Genomic DNA, 22311 nt, shown 5'->3' on the forward strand with positions numbered 1-22311 from the left:
TGACTTTTTTATTCATCCTTTGCAAGGCAGCAGAGAGCTCCTTTGAAACATTACAGGAGACATACAAATCACATCAGTAACTTTCGCAGTGTGTGGTAAAATAATACGACTTCTGCAACGCAGAGTTTCTAGGGCACGTGCTTCGGTGCTCAGCAAGAAGACCTGTCTCCCTGTTTGACAGCTTTCTTACTGAAATCGATCATAGCACTTAACCTTCTTCTATTTCTTCTTCATCTATGCTGCTTCAAACACGCACATACAYAGATGTTTAAAGAGGAAAAAAAAATCAGAGAAGACTTCCTTATTTAGGCTGTGACCGAGAGAAGCAACCATAAAAGCTCCCAATTTGTTTCACCAATGCTACGCAGATGTTTTAAGATATGCTCAGGTTTCAGTGCTCTACTGCAAAGGGGCCACAGGCCCCATAGGATACTATGAAATTAAAAGAGTTTTTAAAAAAGAAGTCACCTTTGTTGAATAGCTGGAATTGTTGGATCCTTCAAGCCTATTCTGTTAACCCTGTCATGTAGATCCTGAATGTTTTTAAGGAGTTCACTATTTTTTGTGGAAAAAATCTTGTATAAGTCATTTTCCTCCATAAGCATCTGTTCACTTGAGTGATCATGAGCCTCATTCAGCTCTTCAGATAAAGTCAGAACAAGTTTTTCACAGCAAGTCTTTCTCCCGCATTCAGCATCTTCCAAGCAGATATCAACTCTTTCCAAGCGTTCATCCAAACATTTAGCCTCTTCTGCCATATGAGAAACTTCTTGCACAGCCTCCCTCAATGCCTTTCTTTGTGTTTCCAGTTGACTTGAGGGATCTACATGTTTAATGGAAAACTGAATCTTCCTCAATGAGGCCATAAAAGCTTCCAGATCTTTTAAGACTGTTTCTCGAACTTGCATCTTATGGCTCATTTCTTCAAGCTGATTTTGATAATAAACCATAATTTTACTTGCTGCTTGCAGATCTATTGGATTAAATTCATCTCTTGCTGAACTGTCCAAGTGTTCCAGTTGTTTGCACACTTCAATCTGATTTAATATGGATCTCTGGAGYTCCTGAAATTGGAAGAACCACCAACAGTGTTAGCAAGTGAAAGACAATCATATCCTGTACTTCAAACTGAATCCATGGCTGGAAAACAAATTACACTAATCTAAATACCAAAGAAAAAAAAATCAGACTGTGAGAAGAATGAAAGATAAAACGGTATTCCACACAAAAGGAACTTGAGCACCATTATAAGAAGCCCAAGTCTCTTGACAACAACCAGATRAAAAGCAGAAAAAGATGACAAGAGTCCTGGGATGGAAACCCAGGAGGCTCTCACAGTTGCAGATTGCTCTGAGCACAGGTTGGCATGTAGATGATCGTTACTTCTGCAGTCTTCTCAATCCTTTATGCTATACTTCTGAAGGAGACTGGGAGGAGACTGGTGTGCATTTAGAAATCTCCTGCACATTATGTGGTTACAGCATTATGCAGCCCTCAGACGAAGTAGCACTATGCCACTGCTGTGAAACTCCAGGTAAGAAGAGCAATCTCAGACAGAGAGTGCCCATCASTGTGCCTCAGAGCTTGAGACCTCAACCCTGCTCAGCTCAAGAGCCAAGTGCAGACAAATGCAAACTTTCAGTGCTGGGCAGTAGTCTCTGTGTTCAGCAGGGARAGTTATTTACAGCAGCTTAACAAGTAACTGCACATAAGCAGAGCTGCCAAAACTATCCTGGGGGCCCTCAGCAGATGTGGCACAATGCAGCTGAAGTTTGCACAYGAGCTTACACCCTGCTGTACTTCCCAGAGCTGTGGTGCTTGTCACGGCTCAGCTGACACACGGTAATTTAACCATGAGATTGAGCCCCAAAAATCTTCACAAAGAACACTGTTTCAGATTGTAAAACACAGAGGAGAAGAAAAAAAAAAAGCTAATAATGGCCACAATTACGGCAGCTGTAATTTCTTCTGAACAGCACGTGATGATATTCAGCCATGTGAGAACAATGTAACACCAGAACAAAGGAAAGTCATAAACAAGAAGGGACGTTCAAGACTATGTTCTTCATGGTGGGTCCCACTGAGCTCCCTGTCTCTAAACGAGCAGGGCCTTTTAAAGCAAGGTAAGTAAAATGCTGTTAAGCGCTAGAAGTGATGGGAGGTCTTGTAAATGGTCGCAAACTCCTGAATGAGAAATACCACTAAATTCGCTAGTTCTTTGTCATATTAATAACTGATCTGGCTAGGGTGTAGTCTCTGCATTTCCCCTTACCTTCAGCTCCCTATATGCAAGATCACTATTCATCAGATTAAACTGTTGGACGTCCTTTCTGTTCAGCCGCTGATCTAATTCACATAGAAGAATAGATTCATTTTCTATTGGCAAAACAATTTCCAAAGCAGTCCTTAAAGAGTTCGTTCTACAAGAAATGAAAAGAAACATGAACTGGAAAAGCAAGTAAGGAAAGACACAGGGCAAAAAGCCACAATGTCATTGTGATTGACTGCCTAATAGAGCGAGGTAATAATCCTCCTCCTCTTGAAGTCAACAGGAGTTTTCTTCATTGATTAATAAGAGAAGCAGGGTGAATTACAGTGAATTTAATCAGAAAGTTGAAGGAAATAATGATAACCTTGGGAACACTACACAGTAGTATTACAAAGATCTGACACTGAACTGCTTGCAGAGATTCACATTATCTGTAAGAGATGTATGTGTGTATTAAGATAAGACTGATTTTATATGATTAAAATTTAAGACAGAGTTAAAAATGTGCAGACATTTTCTATAATGCACACTGCTCCCTTCACAATACACACTTTAATTACATTACAATCACCTATAGCTTAGCTAATATCATGCCGTGCTATTTTATACCTGSCACTTATAATATCCTGAAGCTCTTTCCACTCTCCTTTCAGCTTGCTTTGTGTTTCAGAGATAGCAGCCAGTTCCATTTCATCCAAGAGGTTTTCTAAGGTAGATGCGATGTTTTCCAGTTGTGTCCAGCCAGAACTGATTTCGTTCTCTATGATCTAAAAGATATGCAGGGTTAAGTGAATTAATATAATACCATATTTTACAACAGACAGGTCAATTCAGAAAATTACTGTCACAAGAGCTACTTCAGAAAAAGCTGAAAACATCACCTCTGGTTAAGAGTGTCTATTGCTTTGGTTTTTTTAAGGGCCCCCTTTTCAGTTGTATGTAAATCTCTGCTAATATTTTATGCCAAAATTTTCCACGTCAAATGTATGTCTTAGCTGCACTTCTAAAAAGGTTCAATAAATATGGCTTGGCTGTTTTTGCCATAAGAATTTTAGCTGTTTAAAAAAACAAAAACAGCCTTAGCACTGAACCAAATTCTGAGATGCTAGATAACCTGTGTGCTCACAGGAAGGACTTAAAAGTTGCAATAACAAATGCCCCAACATCAAATGTGTGCCTTTTATCACCCCCTAAGGTTCTCACAAATGTGATCAAGCTGTAAGTCTTTGAAGAGTTTCCTTCTGCACATGCACTGTYGGCATCAGATCGTTCACCTCTCTGAAGGTTGCTCCTGCCTTGAGCATGCTCCAACACTTGCCACTCCTACATGAACATGGCAAGACAACCCTGCCTCCCTTCACCCCAGAAACAGCAGGTGAAGTTGCTCCAGCCCCAGGCTGAGCAGGACATAYACTCTTTCCATTTCTGGTGCTGTTATGGTAGCACGCAACCAGGAGAAAAACTGTGGAAGACCAGACTGCAGCATAAGKGAGTTTAAGCCTGCTGACAACAGAGCTGCTTTATTCAGTTATTTTTTTCCATGAGCCCCTGTTGTATACCACAAGCCAATTTCTTCTTTCAGCCAACCTGGCACAACTGAACCGTGAAGAAGGAATTCACACCCTGCCGAATGCAGAACCCTTGACTTCCTCCTATTCCTAATAAATATGGTCGTGCCAATGCTCCTTGTCTTTTGGCAGTATGTGTAACACATAGAAGGTCACATAGAAACACATAGAAACACATAGAAAAACAACAGTTCAGACACTGAGTATGTTTTTAAGGGGTGAATACTTACCTGTAGTTCAAGCAGCTTATTCTGAAGGCATGAAGTTCCTTTTATTTCATCAGTAAAGCCAGATGCTACTTTATCTCTGCTGATTTGTAAAAGTTCCTCCAAGTTACCTCTTTGTGTGTTATAGCTGAAGAAAGAGGCAATCATTTTTAGAACGAGCATTATCTCTATTTTAATGGGACATGGCAGGGGTTGGGACTTGCTGACAATAGATTACCGTACARAAGAGGCACAGTCTATTACTAATGCATATTTTAACCCAGATTAATGGTCACAAATGACCTATATATAGAAAACCTGAGAAATTGCTCCACTGGCAAATTTTCATGTATGAATAGCTTCTCGTATTCTCTAAATTCAGTATTATGCATGTAAAAATACCAGTTCCCTAAAAAAAAGGTTCACCCTTTTTTGGYTTTTCCAATGTTTACTTTTTATTTGGAGTTACTAGTAAGGCAGMTAAAGATCTTTCTGACCCAATGAAAGACCAGGAAAAAATCTCTAAGCGCTAAGTGTTGTTGCTACAAAGTCCTATCACTTGAAACATTTAGCTACTGTAGTGATTCTTTATCAATTACAGAGTAATAGTAAACATGCAGTAGTAGATTAAGAAGGGAGTTCTGCATAGCAAAAGTTCACTTTCCAACTCATTTCTAAACTTCCAGCATAGTATCATYTCTTAATATGAATGCCTTTCATCCTTTAAAAATTACCTGTCTAATAAAGCTGGTAAGGGCAAATCACTGTCTTCCTCAAATTTCTTTGGGCAGCTTTCTCCATTCTGATGTGTTACATCTGTTTCCCAAACTATATCTGAACCAGGYCTTGATGTCTAAGCAAAAATAAAAAGGAAAACAATGAACTCTATGTTATGCTGCGCCAACACATAGTAAAGATCAGTAGACAACTGCGAACTCCTGAAAGAAGCAATCACTTCATGTGAAACACTCCCAAAGGAGATGAGAGATTCCATTCCTGAACACAAGATGTGTTTAAACTAAAGCACGAATCAAAAAAGCAAATTTTTGAGCACTTGCAGCCAGGCCATTCATTCCCTCCATACTGACACTGGGTCTCAGCAGACACAGCCACCCCATCAGAAATTTGGCAGGCATCAACCAGCAGAGCAAAGCTCTGTGACCATCCGTGGGCAGCCCCGAGTCACTGTCTGTCTCCTGAGGCTTTGTCCCATTGCTTATACCAGACAGCTTATCATTTCTCTTGCCCTTGCTATTTTTCCTTTGGGTCCTCTGCAACTAGTTCATGTCACCTGGCCACTACAGGGACCAACACAAAGCTTCAGATACAGCTCTTCCAGCTGAAAAGCACTCTTCAGCAAAACATAATGCAAAGTTGGGGTCCCACTTACATCTCTTCAGTATGCCTAGTGCTGTTCCTTGCATGCGAGTGATTGATAATTGATTGACTTCAGTCAGTTAGAGGAGTTGCAAATTCCTTGTAACAGATACTTTTTAGGATTTATTTAATCTACATTCCCAAGCACAGTGGGTTTCTGATCTGTGACCAGATGTCTGAGGTTCTACTATAACACAAATAATAACAGAAATAATCACAGTAAGCTTGGACTGCATACCTCCTGTGCTGAAAAGATATCCATTCGTTGAGAAGAACCTGGATTTTCTCCATTCTCAGAAACAACAATGGAACCCCTAAGGTTTAAAAGAAATTTCAGGTTAAGGATAAAAGCAGCTATGAAATAAAAGAGAAAAATAAAAAGGAAATTCTGGCTAAAGATTAAAAACTAACARTGCAGCTATGCCAAAGGGTAATCAGTGTACTTGTGTGTTTCTGAAACTCACTACTAAATGTTTAGAAAATAGAGTTGCCCTTAGTAGTACTCACGGTATGTGCTTGGTAGTACATTTACAATACCACAAAAACTATCTGTATTTCTGATTTCAGTGAGGCTAGGACACCTCATGCACCCAGACACCCACTCTTTCTTGGACGGCTGCTCTTTTCCAGCATGAGACAGCAAGGCTGCGTAAGTATCTGCCACAGTGGGTTGAAGCTTTTCTAGCTTTTGTTCACACTCCATAACCAGTGTTTGTACATCTGGGAGAGTTTCTTCTGCCAGTCTTGCCAATGTTTTAAGATCTTCTAATGACTTTTTAAGTTCCTTCAGGCTGCCTTCATGTGAAAAAAAGGTCTAAATGAGGAAAATAATATAATAAACTCATGTTAAATTATAAAGATATGCAATCATTTTCATACATGCTTCTATTTTCATTGTGTTCTCAGTAAGTGCACTTAAAGTGTAAGATGTCAAATGAAGAGAAAAATATCTATTTTCATTCAGTTCTTTTTCAAATAGAGCCAGGAAAGAAATGGAGAAAACTGCAACATGTTCCCCAGTTGTACTCACAAGACTATTTGACTCTTGTCTGAGTTTGAAATGACTTATGTTACTATATTTTCAGCTATTTTGGGTCCCAAGTCCTGCTAACACTGACATTAACATATATCTTCCACTGATTACAGCAAAAGAGGAATTGGAAAATTTATTTAGACTATTCCTCATTAATAACTCTACCTTCTAGGATGAAATTAAGATACAATAAAAATTTTAAGMAGAAGGAATGCACCTGAGAATGCTTGTTTTTCTTTACTCTTGAGTATGTAATATTTATTGAAAATAAACCCATAAGAAGCAAAGATGAARCCTCTGCTGAATTCAATGGAGACCAGAATTTCATCAGCAGAGCGCCTTCTTACCCTTACAAGCAATAACCTGGCCACATCAGCGCCTCTCAGAGAGGAAGATGAAGGAAAACACTAATAACACTGAAGTGTAAATCCCATTGCTTATGGAATAAGTCTGTTTACTATGGCTCACTTGGGCCAGTGACATATGGAAGGCTTATGCCTAGCCTTGTGGTTAACATAAATTGCAGCACAAACATGGGGCTATGGTACTGCGGGGAAGATACACTCAATTCAAACACCTAACATCAGCTGTGTGACTGTTACAATTCAGGGGAGTCCCAGATCATGCAACCATTTTTTATTACTGCATTTTGCACAGCTAACTCTGTCATAATACTTCAAGGGCATTTTTAAAAGATTTAATTGAAAAAATCATACCATCCAAGTAGCAAGGAAGTAACTTTAGCAGTCTGCAATGATGCTAATATCCGAAGCCAGAAAGGCAAGGGATCATTTAGGTGGCCTCTGGTCTACATTAACAYGACATCAAACACCAGAGCTCTGCTCCATAAATGTAGACTGTGATAATGCACATAATAAGGAGCAGGAAGGGCAGACAGTGCCTTCATATAGACAGGGAGGTGAGCAGAAAAGGAGTGCGTCAGGTACCTCATGTTCCTTGATGAGCCCTTTAGTTTTATCCATGCTGAGGAGTTTCTTCTCTTTACCTAATTGCTTATTGATTTTCTTAAAAGTTGCATTAAATTTCTTTTTTCCTCTTTCTACTATGAGCTGTATACAGGACATAATTTCATGATGAACTGCCTGCAAAATTCAGAACATGTTATCCCTGTGAGATGAGGAGACAATACTACAAAGCAAATAAAAACATCTAAACTTAGAGTGACAAAACATTATTTTTCAAAGATGCCAAGCCTAATGAGAAGAAAGGAAACTCTTCTCTGTATATTATCTCACCTCCCATCTTTTACAAACATCTTTACTCTTTTCCTCCACTACCAGCTTTTCATGATCAGATGAAATATTTTTCAGTTGTTCAGCTGCTTTCAAAAATTTGTCAAGAACTTTACTGTCCAAAGCATTAAAAGCTTCCTGCAAGAAAAGCATCAAAATGAAAAATAAATAGAACTGAATTTAGCTTGTTTACCTAATAAAATGACATCAGCAGCACATAAAAACCATGCATAAAGTATGAATACTTGGTGTGTACAGGTTGTGATGGCCCTTGCCTGAACGGGTAAAAGGGCATTCTCCACAGGGACAGGTAAGATGTGCGGCTGCGGGAGAGGTCCGCACCAGCGCGGTGGGGTCTGGCGAGGCGCCGAGGTGCCGTGGGCTGCCTCCGCGCTGCTCCCTGCACACAGCCGACAGGACTCGCTACGCACCACAAGGCAACACCAATTTCAGGGACTTCCATTTCGGATAGCTCACTTAAGACCCCTCCAAGAGATCTKAATTTTCCAAACTTTCTTTACAAGTTAGCCAGTAGAAAAGGGCAATTCAACTTTTATAATGATGCTTTAAAAACTCATCCAAGAACTGGGCTACGTGATTCATGATGGGAATGTTTATTATTAATTAGGCAAAATGTGGCTGTAGTTCAGAACAGAAATCCGAGGATGATGGAGCGATTTAAAACAAGGACAAGATGAGGACAAGATTCAGACACGGAATAAACTGCTACAGAGATACAGCAGCTGCAGAACTGTCAACATCCTGTGTTATATAAAAATAAAATCTTAAACATAACACCACATAAATGTTACTCTTTTATACTTTGCATTTCCTAAGACAGGTTTATTTCATCAGGAAAATGAGATTAAAGATAAACACAACGTTACTTCTGTGTCTCATGGCTACTTTGTTCTGATAATACCTTCCTACTAATGAACAGAGGTAACACATCCCATTTTCTGAAGAAGAAAAATCCCTGACTYAGGTAACGTAAGAAGCCCTATCAGAATGCATTTACTGGTGGAAATGGAGAGCAATTTGGGATCAGGAACAAGAAGTTTTTAAAATATTTGTTAGCATTTATCATGACAGTGCAAACAAAAAGGAATACACYGCTAATTAGAACACGTAGCTATAAAGGTAAAGATTAACATTTCTCCTCTCAAATTGTCTGCCAAGTTAGTATACACTAACAATATTAAATTAATGAGTTGGGGGGAAAAAAGCATTAATAGTTACCAAAAATATCTGCTATTTTTCTCACTGTGGTATTTCACCTTTTTGATATTAAATAACACTGAAAAACACTCCATTCAGCTGGCTCAGAAGCCAGGTATGGTATGAAAAGCAACTCACCTCGTATTTTGAAATATTTTCTTCAGGGCTTAATTTTTGACTGACAAGTTTCACCGCCTTTGAAATGGAGGCTTCAAGGTCTTTCTGAGATTCTTCAAAATTGAGCAAAACCTCCTTTTCTGAGAGTCTCTTCTCAGACTTGGGCAAGACATCACCTATGTCACCCATGGCAGCCTTGGAAGAAAGAGACATTTTTCAGAACATGTGTGAGTGTCACTAATTACATAAAGCTATTGTTTCACAACATCACTCAAGTTTTTCAAGTTGAGATACTGATCTTTGAAATGTTCCACATTTTGCCACAACAAAAGCGGACTCTGGGAGACGGATCCTATTATAAAAGCATACACATTTCACTTGAGTGAAAGCAGCCTTCCTGATCATGTAATGCTAAAACTAGAGGTCTGTGTATGATCAAGAAAAAATACCTCAATTTTGTCTTTGGCTTGTTTAATTCGTGCCTGCAGCCCGGCGGTATGAAAATGTTGTTGGGACACCTGACCTGAAGCGTTTTGCATCAGGGATTGCAAGATCTCTTCTGCTGCCACAACTTGCTCCTGGCATGAGGTTCCTCTTGCAGCCAAGCTCTGGTTAAATGAAAAGCATTAGAAGCCTGCACAGCGCTCACGTCTCGTTGTTTAGAGAAACTGAACTGAAAAGCTAGCACTCATTATGGATGGTTACTTTTTGGCCAAAGAAAGAGYTTACATTCCAACTATGGCCAGTGTATATTGCACTGCAAAATCTCTGTGTAGAGAGAAAGAAGTCTGCTGCCATCCACAGGGGATTCTGTTTGCTAGCACGTTCTTCCTGTCAATGTGCTACCTCCCATGTCTTTGCCTCCRAGCCAGTTAAAAGTAATTTTTAAACATTCTTTCACATAGTGGCTTTTCAAATGAACATACAAACCATGCATTTGGATATGTATTGTCTGATCATTAAGTCATCCAAAAGTAAGCTTATCAAGGCTCAGATTTTCTTGCAGTATTGACTCCTAACAGGCAGGAAGCAGCTGGTTATTTTGCATGCAAAAGTACTGTGTTGTATTTGAATATTTATCATGAATTGTCCTTACTAGAGCAGTTTTGGTCTATGAATATTCAACACACTTTCCTGTTTGAAGTTGTCAATTAGCATTCTTCTAGTGATAATCAGTGCTTTATTCTGGATCTCGACCCATTGTACTGCAAGRGAGAAACAACCTGATCTCTTCCTCTCAGAGACATAATGACATAATGCCACTCACATTTCCAGAGGCTGTATTTCAGGATGCCTTTTGTAACTTTGATGTTTTAAACAAACCAGTGTCATCCTGCAAAATTAGGCTTATTTTATAAATGTACACCCACAAATTACACAAAGTTGAATATATTCTTTTCACAGGCTCCTATCTCCTATCTCTGTAAACTAAACACAGTGTAATGCACAGACTCAAAGTAAACTCACACTAATTCTGATTCATGATTATTGTAGGGGATTTAATATACTGAAGATCTGTGTTTACCCTTAGGGCTTGAGCAGAGAAGCTCCAGCRACACCTGATTCTGCCAGCACTTCCCTACCACTAGATTATACTGCCCCTGCTGCAGAAATAACAAGTGGGAATATAAGACAGTACTTCAGCTTCTCCAGTGCAAGCCCGGCATCTTTGTTCAGACTCACCTTCATTGGCAGGTGAAGGAAATAAATCAGACTTTACACTCAAGCTGCAGACTCTACACTCATCTGTGGTGAGTGCTGTGCTGGACAGGGAGTAATTAATACCACTCAAGAACAAGCTGCTGATGAATGGCATCAAGAGCATTTGATTGGCACTTGCTGTCACCTGGACATGCTGATGTTTGGAAGAGTCATCTGCAGCTTGGCTGGAAGTTATTGTGGGAAATAACACCAACATACTAACACAGGAGTGTTACAGCATGAAATCCACCTTCATTTCTGCTTCACTGGGGATGGCTCATTTTACCCGAGCCACAAATCCATGCTGAAAGATGAGAATTTGATGAATGGGTATTTTAAGCAGTATATTTCCATTTTCACCTGCAGATACTCCTGCGTCTCAGGTTTTGCACATCCCTCGTGACGGATCTGGCCGAGGAGGTGTTCAAGTTCGGCTGCCCAGCCATCCACCCCTTTGAGGAGTGCCTCGATTCTCTCTGCACTCTCTGGGAATCCCCTGGCCTTTTCAGCGGCATCTGCGCTGTCTTCAACGAGCTATGAACAAAATGCAGGGTTAGACACATTCACACCTGGCATCTGCTCCCAAGGGTCTCTCCACCGCCCTCCTCCACGCACAATCACCACTCAGCCAACTGTCTGGCTTTCCCACTCAAAGGAGAATGAAGGAGAAGTACACACTAAACTTACACTGGTAAATAAACGAGGAGAGGACCTGGGACAGCACAATATGTGTCCATAGGACCAGCCTCCTCCCCTACAAGCAGGTGGCCGTGGCCACTCTACTTATGGAGAGCAGCTCCTGGCCTGGAGCATCCCCTAGGCTATGCCAGGGAATTGTCTCAGAGAGCCATGGTTGGCAGGGGTCAGACCCAGACCAAGGATCACGGTAACAATTTAATGGTTCTGGCAGTCACAGGCCAGAGCTTAAGTATTTGCATTTGCACCAGGTTTAATTACATACATATATATATATATATGTAGGCATAGTCATAATGCCCCAAAGCAATGCCAGAAAAATAACTCCTAAATCCTTAAGCCCTTGTAAGGGTAGGAGAGGACTCTTTACCTCTTCTTTCTGAATATGACTCCTAAAAGCTTCTCTTGAAATGTCTGCCAGATCACTAAGGGCTTTTATAGGAGACTCCAGATTTCCCTCACTCTTGTGAACTTGTTTCATTTGATCTTCTTGCATTTTCAGTAACCTCATCTCCTGCAAAAATGTTGTAATTTGTTGCCACCATTTATTGTCACAACAACACCTTCAAAATGTCACCAAAAGGCTCAATTTAGAAAATTAAAGTTAAGAGCTGTTAARTTCTCTGGCAGATTAGTAATGCCATTTTTGTAAAAGCATTCTAGGAAATGTTAGATATGTAACACCAAGCAGGTTCTGCAGGAATTTGCAGCAGCATGAAACCCTGTCAAGTGAGCTGGTGTAAAGTTGCACAACTCTAGAAATAGCTACAAAGCAATAATTACTTTCTAACAGCTGAGGCAGAGATTATACAATTTAGCAAAGGCTCACAAGCTGTGAAGAAATTGATCACTTCCATCTCTAGAACTGAATAAAGAGCTTTATCCCACAACAAAGTATCCTTTCATAGGTGGATTTAAAGTTTCCATTTAAAAATCTGAACATTTTCCATAGTGTTGTAAAGAGCATTTAACTGAGGCACATATGAACAGGATGCCTCTGTGTATTCTCCATTCCTCCTGTTCTAAAACTGTCAGTCCTGAGTTGACTAGTTCCTGATTTATGAACCTCTAAATAACAAGTCAGTAAGTTTAGAAAATAAAATTTTGAAGGCTCCATGGCAAAAGAGTCATACGAAACTGGAGGGTTTGGTAGCTTACAAACTGCGTCCTCTTGATGAACTTAGCCCATCTCCTGTTCAGTTTCTTCAGCTCTTTGGCAATATTTGATCCAACTTGCTCTTTGCTCACTTCAATGAGATAATTTCCAGCTTCGTTTAAGGAGCCGTGCACTGAATTCCAGTTTGTCAGAACGTCAGCAGGGATCTAGACAAGAGGCATTGAAATCATTTAAAGCAAACCCTGGCTGAACACTTATTCCCAAAGTGAGAAGCAAGAATGCATCTAAAACAACCACTTCCATGTACAACGCTTTCCTTCCAGGAGTCTTCAAAGYTTCGCTGTCCTTCACAACAAAGAGAAACCTAACCACCTACTTCTTTCTAACCACCTACCTCTTTCGGATGCTCATTCCGTTTTTCTTCCAGCCACGTCTTCAGTAAGCACATGTTTTCTGTATAATTACTCCAGGAAGACAGAACTTTCTGTAGGGTATTATTTACATTGGAAATATAGTCTCTGCACATGGAAATCTTCGACTCCACTGTCTTAAAAAGTTTTTTAATTTCTTGAGGATCACCAGCTAGGACATCAAATAGGGAATATCATTACGCATTTGAAAACAGAGAGTTTAATCACACAGTCACTATTTTACAGAAAATATAGGAGGTAGTGGGAATTCAAACTGGTGACAGCACATCAATTCAAAACAGAGGTTTTAATAACAGTTTGTGTGCATGAACTCACCCAAGTCAGGACTGCTGATGTTTTTGTTTTTTAAATCTTCACAGATGTGACTAGCAGTTTCTAGCTGTTTTTCAAGTCTCTTTTCTTCAATGAAATTCTGCACAAAGTGAAAAAGAGCTGGCATGGGTAATACTGACACACACAAAACTAGGGAGGAAATACAGCTTAGGATACATTTTTTTAATAAGACCTTATAACTTGCAAGTTAAATGTAACCTCTGCACWTCCAGCAACCCAGCTACACCCTTTAGTCTTAAGTTAGACCTGTTGTGTGTGTTAGACCTGTTGTGTAYTCTGCTCATACAGAGGTACTCCAGTGTGACTTTCTCTGCTCATGAGAATTTGTTGCTCAATGTGTAACTCCATCTTCTGTACTGCCCTTTAGAGGCCTGATTTTCATACATTGGAAAGATGAAGCTAGTGGCACCCAAAGTGCCACTTTCTGGATCTTTTCCTCATGTCTTAAACTCTTCTCTACATTCTACCAGCTTGAGGGAAGATCATGAATCATTATTGTAAAAATAACACGATAATAAGTATTTATGAAACTGACTTAATCAAGAAATTCAAAACAAATTAATTCCATGGTCCCAGCTCACCACAGGGTAAGGTTAATACACCTCAGGAAAACTGAGATTTTATTCAACTTCTTTCTGCCTCATTCCACAGTTCTGATGCTGGTGAAATTCTCACTAATTGAACTAGGGGTCTTCCAGCCTGAAAAACTGGAGAGAAACTCTTCAGAAATTCAGCTACTTGGGTAGGACAACCTGTCCCCTCCCACAGCTCTGTAAGGGCAGCAATTTGTGGCCTCAGATTAATAACTTGGGCCCAGATGGTAAGCCAAGCACAAAATATAATAAAACAGGACAATTCATATGCACCAGGGAGCACACAGAAGCCAGAAAACTAGGAAAAGGAAGAGGCATCAGCTACAGACTGAATTAGCTGGCACCATGGTGGTAGTTGTTTGCTACCGAACTATGTCAGAGAGATTTGTATGGATTTCAGCTCGGAAAGGGCTGCTATTGCTGGCCCTCTAAATAGCCTAGAAAGAAAGAGCCCCCTGGCCCAAAAGAAAATGAGGAGATAGGAAATTATAGATAGTGACAGCTGTATCTATTTCTCCAGGCTGAAGAAACTCACATTCAGAGCAAAATGGGAAGAGTATGTGAAAAGAAAAATTTTATGGAAGTCTGCTCGTGCTCCTTTGCATAAATACCAGATCTCACAAGACTACTGTGCTTCTCCCAACTATGTTAGTATTTTTAAATGAGGACAGATGTAAGCCTGAATGAAACAGAGTGGGGCAAAAATGATTACTGTCAGGGCACAAGTATGAAATACCTATATTTTAAACTTACATTCCAGTCTTCCAGCAGTGATTCCACAGACTCTTTTGTTCCATATTTCATATTCCAGATATTTAGCTTTAACATCACCTCATTGGCAATAGCTGAGCACAGTCCACAGTGGTATTCAAGAAAGGTGTTGGAGTTTGTGAACCGAATGTTACTGAATCTGCAATCAGTAAAATGTTCCAGAAGTTGACTCAAAACTATTGGATATAGAAGGYATTAATGTGTATGGCTTTTAGCCTAAAAACGTGTAATTACAGACATTATATGCAAACATCTCTTTTGTTCTGATGGAAGTAAAAATCTAAAATAATAACTATTCATTTTTTTTCAGTATTAACAATTTTGAGCATTTCAATCTTGTCTGCTCAATTTTTGAAAAATCTAAAATAGCAAAAAAAGGGACATCTGCCATCTGTTATATCAAAGCATCCCAGATTAAGGACACAGATTCATTGGTCACTTTTGAAAATAAGTTCTGACAGCTACATAGGGTTGTACAACCTGTAGATCTCAAACTGATTTTAAAAACTAGGAATTAAGAATTGGGCAGAGAACACAACCTTCTTTTCATTTCCTCCAGCTTCTCAGGCAATACTAGTGGCATATTCTTCTCATCTTCATTCTTAAAGGATTGAAGGGTGTCCAAGTGAGAATCAAAACAATCCATCAAGCCCTGGGGAGAAAAAGAAATAGTAAGTCATTCATTTAAATGCTAGAGTACTTCACTTGGAAATCTGCAAGACACCTGACGTTACAGCAAAAACTACTACGAACTAGTCAGCATAGGACAGTGTTCCAGTGTTTTAATTCATTAAAGTCAAATGAAAGAATTCATTTCATCACCTCCAAAAATGCATATTTACTAAAGGCACAATACGATTTATCTTACCATTGTGCATCTACTTGAATTTAAGGAACATGTATCTATGCTAGCTATACTATCAGTTCTTTCCTCAGTTTTTCTACCATCTTTATAACTAAGAAATGTCACTTCAACAGTTTCAAGATATTAAGATCTTATTTGCTATGTGTTAGCAAAGACTGATAGCAAAACATTATGAATAAACATATTATGTCATACTTGCTTAATACTTTATTTGAACACTTAATAAATTTCCATTTAATATCATTCTAATATCAATGTCATATTAACCCTCTGATAGCCATTATCAAATGAGTTGGGAATATTTTATGGACATGTGTCTGAGCATCAAATTCTCAAAACAACAAATTAAACATAAAACAAATCTGCAGAGAAACTTTAACCCACATGAAGAGTTTCAGGAAAAAAAAACAGTATTAAATATTCCTATCACTTACGACTTGCACATGATAGAAGAACACATATATCAAAGGGGATGAGATATTCATAAATGACCTATAAAGAATTGCACTTAAAAATACATTTCTGTGTAATAAAACTTGCCACAAAGCATGCTAATGGCAAAGGGCTAAAAACTGGGCCAGCCCTCATATCAGACAGCACTGGACAGCTTTTAAATACTTGATTTTGCAACCTTAAAACCATTCCAGTCAGACAGTTAAGTGCATTGGTGGGTGACTTCCTTGACCTTAAGAGAAAGTAGAATTTGCTTCATGAGACACCACACTGACAATCCCTACACAAGACACATTAAAAAGAGTGGATTAGAGGAAGGGGGTGGGGGAGGGAGCCCAAAAAACTCTCAGCAGAATCTCTTCCCTCCAAGGAAAGCTGAGTAACAGAAATGAAGCATTCTGGGTTTCTTCTTGAGGAAACTAATTACGTAAAATAATGCTTTTATCTCCATGTTCAATGGGAAAAATACCTAAAACAACTAGATCTCTTTCTTTCTCTCATTCTTAGAAATGGTTTAACTACTTAGGCTAAAAATTACAAATCATAGATCAACTGACTGAATTTGGTAACACCGTTATCAATTAAAAGTCATGTCTCACTTTGGGAACTGACTAGGAATAGTATGAAAAAAAGTGGTGTTACCAAGTCACTCACAAGAACTTCTAGTTCACATCCTTTCAAATTTACATCAGGGACATGTCACAAAAACATCCACCTTCCCAGTTGTTGTTCATACAAAAAGAAAGCACAGAATTACATTGATCAATTGGGCATCAATACAGCTACCTTTTTTGAAGTCTTCAAACTCAAAAGGATGCTTGAAATATTATCAATGTAAAGATTTCAAGGTTAGAATAAACAACTTGTATGGAAGGTAYTGAGGTATCCAAATACCTTCCATTGCTTTGAGTGGAACTGCAGAGTAATTCAGCAAGTACTTGACTTAAATCTTAAGAGCTGCATAAACTCACTGGAATGTAACCCTGAGCCCAAGTGCTTTTCTGAATAGGTATGTATTTAGCATAGGTTTAAAAATAAGCAGGTGCTTACCTGTATTATTACCTAACAAACAAACAAGTTGCAAGAGCCACATAAAAATAATACCACAATTTACTCATTCAGATACTATTTTAATTTAATCTCACCCCCAGTGAAAGCAGAAACCTCTCTTACAGACCCATGTCATTATTTAATTTAACTACTCATTGTTCAAAAATCTTCAGAGGGGCTTTTCATCTTCCTAAGATAAACACATCCACACCACCTCCCAAAATGTCAACATCAACTCCATAACAAGTGCTTTGCTAGGTCAGACTGAAGAGGAATGTTTCCTTAGTGATCAGCATACCTTAAATACTACAATTATTTCTCTGAAGAGAGACATTGCTTTAAAGGGGTCCTGCAAATCAGGCAAATCTTCTGCCTGCAGATGTTCAACTTCCTGAAGCCAGGCCTCAATACCATCCAGAGGAGGGGGCAACATCTGGTCCAGCTTTGTTTTCCATTCATTAATCTTAAAAGAAAAGACAAGTGATTAAATTTCTCACTAGAATTTTCTTCCCCATTCCCAAAGTACTGATATATTCTCCATAACCTGATGTTCTAGACACCTCAGGGGAAAAAAATAATAAAAAAATAGAAGTCACCATTCAGAAAAGGAGCTTCCAGTAAGGCAGCTGGAAATCAGCTATCTTCACCTGAGATCCAGACTTGCTCCTCAGCCTGTAATCTCTGTAACACTACAAAGAGTTCAGAACTCATTGTCCTCAGCTGGTGACCACCTCAAAGCTCCACAACATGAAAATTTATAGTATGTTACTGGAAAAAATGGATGGGAACAAGGGATGCTGTGGGCAGCTTTCCATCATAGGGGAAGACAGGGGAACAGAGATTATCAGCAAGGCCTAGCTTGGGGGGCAGAGAGATGACACAGCCAACCTCATTGCAAAGCAGTGACCAGATCTAACTATACCACTACTTGTCCTGTGGGAAAGATTATTCTAACACTTTSCCCAGCTGCATCATTATCTGAGCCATAATTACATCCCAAAGAAGATTTTAAACAAAAATAGGCCAAAATCAGTGATGTGGAGACTGCTCACATTCAAAAATAATCAGATGCAGGCTATATTTTGGCGACTTCTCACAGTCCTGAGCCTTGGGAAGCAGAAGGGTAATAGACTTTCCGTCTCCTCTTGGGCACTGCGCACCACTCAATCTGTCTGGATGTCAGGTTGAGGGTCAGTCTCACCTTTATCAATCCAAATAACCCACAATCACCCCCCTTCTTCTCCCTATGTCATTTTCTGTGGTAGTCTTAGTCTTCTTCATCAAACACTCACACATTGATAAGAGAGCTAGAAATGCCTCTGACCTGAGAGATCAGTTTATGCCACTCTTCTCTCACTTGCTGCTGGTCTTCGCTTAGCTTTGCTACACTTGCTTTTGATGACAACACGGGCAGAAAGGCTTTTTTTTCTTGGTTAAATGCTTCCATAAATGACATCATTTCCTAGGGTTGGAAAGGAAAAATAATTCACAGAAGAAAACTTCAAATGGAAACTGGTGGAGTCAAGAATTGGCTTTGGACATATCAATATGATTTCCATTAACTTCAAAGAGTGTAATGCATGGAAAGGTAAGATACCACAAAGGAGGCATGCTCATCTACAGGCACCATTTGGGTCTGAAAGCATAGGTGCCATACAGTAGTGAAATCTTTATTTAATATAATGTCAGTGCAGTCAGACATGGCTTCTCTCTTCATAGTTCCACACGGGCCTTTTAATTACAAACTCTGGCTACTGGGCCATATAAACCAAAGGAAATTTTASTTCAGACACAATCTGTAGCCAACATTTTAAGTACCTTTCTATGACACTAGTTGAGAAAAACTATTATTAATATCACAGCAATGGAGAAGGTGACCCTGTGAAGGGTCTTGAATCTTGTCCATGTCTTCCAGCTGCATCAGTTAATTAAAAGACACTACTTCACCCTCTCCAAAAAATCTTTGTTCTGCTCAGAAACCAAGGAGTATATACCTATTTCCTTACAGTAGTACTTTTTTTTCCAAATCTTCCCTTAATCCTTTTGGTGCATTTACCAAATTCAGTCTCAGGTTTCCAAGTCTTTTATTTAAAAGTTTATCTAAAACTTCAGTCCAGGCAATGACTATGAAAAGCTATGTATCTGGGAATATATTTTTAATAATTCTTTTTGATAAAGTAGTTAAATATTTTAAAAGGGTCTGTAAAATGCAACTTACTTTGTATTTTTGGTAATATGCTTCACACTCTGTGTCAATTAGCAACTTTTCTAACTTCTTTCCTTGTGCGGCCAACCAGGTTACAGCCTCTCTTACTTTTCCCTGGTAATTAGAGCAGAAAATTTCATTTTCCCATTTTGCAAGCCCTGTTTTTAATTTACATTGTGCCATAAAACAGCATACAAGTGAACATACAATAAACCTCATCCAAAGCCTCTGAAAAACAAATTAAAATTCCTGGGGGCTCTAATGAGTTTCGTATCAGCCACTACTTTTGAGTGAGACCAAAGTTTTAAACCTGGTACCTGCATATATAAAGGCATTTTAAAATAAAATCCTGAATGTAGTCATATTAAAAAGAGATTATCAGCACAAAGATATGTAAACAGCCAATTAATGCATAAACTATCATGTGAGAATATAGAGAATAGAAAAGTTCRTTTTGCAGCTGGTATTCTCTGCAAATGACAACTTCCGCTCTACAAGTGAGCTATTAAATTTAAAGTAGTTTGTTCTGCACATTTGCAAATCTGTCCGCCTGTACCCAGACACTTAAATACAGACTTAAGACTGTACACAAAGGCAATCAGGTTTGAAAATGTCATCTGGAATAGTTAAAAARGGAAAACAAGACAATCTAGACTGCAATTCTACCTTTATCATCAAAAATCTATTGTATTGAGTCTTGGGTACTACCGAGGAGCATCAGGAGGTTCAAACCAACTCAACCCTATCAGTGGCTGAATCAGAGGATCAAACCATGAAAGATAACGACCACTGCGTCACATTATAAACTGAGCAAAGAAAGTCCTGAAATTGTTGGCAACTGTGAATCATTTAAAAGTGTCTCAGTGATAAAACACATAACATACCTGCATGTCTTCTTCGGACACAGGTAAATTCCTGGAGTATTGCAAAAACTGAGCCACGTAAGTCATGATTGATTTTTCATCTGGATTCATAATGTCAACATCTACAAGAACCAATACACTATTAACATAATTATACAGTCCTCAAGGCCTGATCACATAATTACACACTATACTGCAGTTATTAAAACACAGTAAGCATAAACATGTTTATTTTTCAACAGCTCAGTTAAAACACCATTGACAGAAATTAGTTCGTTCTAGACTTCTTTTTTTCTTTGAAATAGTGTAATACAACATGATAAACTAATGAACAGGTTTCTCCTATGAATGGGAAAATTTCATATCCTTTCTTCTGCATATTGTTCCCACATTTCCTGTCAATCAAAAAAAACCTCAAAAATCTGAAGTACGCTCTGTGTTACACAATAAAGAACATCAGGTTTGAGCATTACAGTAAATATCAATGTTTCATTTCAAATCTGAACACAGCCTTATTTTTTCCTGCGTTAAAAGTCAACACATATCAGACTATATTACACTCACTCCTTACTACAAAGATATAAAAACCCAGATCATCTACCTTCAGGTTCAAGAAGTCGTGGAATATTCAACTCAAGTTCTGCAATTCTGAAAGCCTCCTTCAGATTTTCTTTATTGGTTCTAGTTTTTGCTTTCTCCATATCAACTAGACCTGGTCTTAAGGCRTGGATGATGGCTAAAAAAGGCAGTCCACTTCGCCAGCTTGACTTGAAATCAGTCACACTGATAGAACCATGCCTACACCAAAAACGATCAGAAACAAAACATCACAGCCTATTTCTCAGATGTCACAAGTACAAATTTAGAAATACAGCATAAATTCAGTAAAATGGGGTATGATCCAAATGCAAGGAGTTACAGAAATCCTGGCCACTGAATTCTGCAGAAGCTGGGTCAATCAGTGATACAGCCGTACTACCAAATGCTACAAATATTTTTGCAAAATAACACAACACTTTTATCTTGTGCTCCATTCTGAAGACAAAATCTTGCTGATCCAATACCCTTTCYGATACCCTTTGCTCTCACTGGCTATGAATCCTACACAATTGGAAAACAAGAAGCAAAGAACTGGAGTTTCTGCAACAGGGTGCATAAATTTGTCTGTGAGGCTGTTGAGTATTGGACACATTTGGCCTTTCAGAAAATTCAGAACTTAAAAATATCAGACTACTGCAGGAAACGTTTCTTTTTCCCATATTTGCTTCAGTGTCCTTAAAACATCTCCTATTAAGTGGTGACCAGACAGCACTGTGAGGTGCCCTCATGACTGTGTGAGTCACAGTGAATGGGACAACCTTCCTGAAAGAGCTTATATATTCTGAGTATGCTACTGTGTGAAAAAGATGAGTGTTCAAGTGATCAAACTCTGTCACAAAACAACAAGACAGGATTTATGAGATCGGGTCTTTTACAAAATAAAATAGGATTCACTGAAAATAAAATTATTCAATGTGATCACAGTTTAGAAAGAACCCTACAAAACAGAGAGCAATATTGATGAAAAACGAAAACAAGCAAAAGGAAGAAGAAGGTTAAATGGAGAGAACTGGGTTTTACATGCCAACAAATCTTGTACTAATAAAACTCAGCTACAAGGTAAAATTCAATGCCTAAAAACAYTGTCTCAATAGAAAGTGTCTGATGTGCTGAGCAAAGCCTTTATCTCCCCCTAACAATACGGGACATTAGAGGATGGTGTTAGAACATGAAGCAACGAAAAAAAAATGGAAGGAAAGGTCTGATGCTATTGTAAAGTGTATCTGAAGTATCTTTGAATGAAGCATTAGCCCTTGAAGAAAATACAAAATGTAAAGCCTGCATCTTTCAAGAAATAGCTGTATCTGCTCTAGATTCTGTGCTGTGAGCACTCCCATTTGAATCAAAGGAGCCAGGTACTGCATACATCAGGGATAAGCAAATACCTTGTTGCAGCCGGGGGCTGTGATCTCTCACTTTCATAAGGATCTTTCTTGGGGATCACGCAGTGTTCAAGAGAAGAGCATTAGAAGTAGGAAACCTAGAAACCCTACATTTTCAATTTTATAAAAATCGTCTTATTTCTGAAACTTTGTTACCCAGTGCCTACCATGAGGATTAAAACTCACAAGTCATGTAAGCTTTCCACTAG

General features: G+C 38.8%; 1 protein-coding gene across 1 annotated transcript in view; it reads right to left on the reverse strand.

The window, feature by feature from the left end:
- SYNE2 (spectrin repeat containing nuclear envelope protein 2) overlaps positions 1–22311 on the reverse strand; it is a 173736-nt gene that overhangs the window by 126997 nt on the left and 24428 nt on the right. The window contains exons 8-30 of the mRNA XM_085315029.1: positions 20722–20918; positions 20142–20242; positions 19270–19371; positions 18376–18513; positions 17350–17514; positions 15223–15335; positions 14666–14822; positions 13302–13398; positions 12950–13137; positions 12597–12761; positions 11809–11952; positions 11103–11276; positions 9491–9649; positions 9063–9236; positions 7710–7844; positions 7401–7556; positions 6023–6234; positions 5659–5734; positions 4778–4896; positions 4068–4191; positions 2879–3036; positions 2273–2420; positions 469–1064 (exon numbers count right to left, since the gene is read on the reverse strand). Coding sequence (XP_085171155.1) covers positions 469–1064; positions 2273–2420; positions 2879–3036; positions 4068–4191; positions 4778–4896; positions 5659–5734; positions 6023–6234; positions 7401–7556; positions 7710–7844; positions 9063–9236; positions 9491–9649; positions 11103–11276; positions 11809–11952; positions 12597–12761; positions 12950–13137; positions 13302–13398; positions 14666–14822; positions 15223–15335; positions 17350–17514; positions 18376–18513; positions 19270–19371; positions 20142–20242; positions 20722–20918 — 3798 coding nt within the window. The remainder of the gene's footprint in view (positions 1–468; positions 1065–2272; positions 2421–2878; positions 3037–4067; positions 4192–4777; positions 4897–5658; positions 5735–6022; positions 6235–7400; positions 7557–7709; positions 7845–9062; positions 9237–9490; positions 9650–11102; positions 11277–11808; positions 11953–12596; positions 12762–12949; positions 13138–13301; positions 13399–14665; positions 14823–15222; positions 15336–17349; positions 17515–18375; positions 18514–19269; positions 19372–20141; positions 20243–20721; positions 20919–22311) is intronic.

Source organism: Rhea americana, unplaced genomic scaffold (genome assembly GCF_003343005.1).
Source record: "Rhea americana isolate MKP2758 unplaced genomic scaffold, rheAme1 scaffold_42, whole genome shotgun sequence".
Lineage (NCBI taxonomy): Eukaryota > Metazoa > Chordata > Aves > Rheiformes > Rheidae > Rhea > Rhea americana.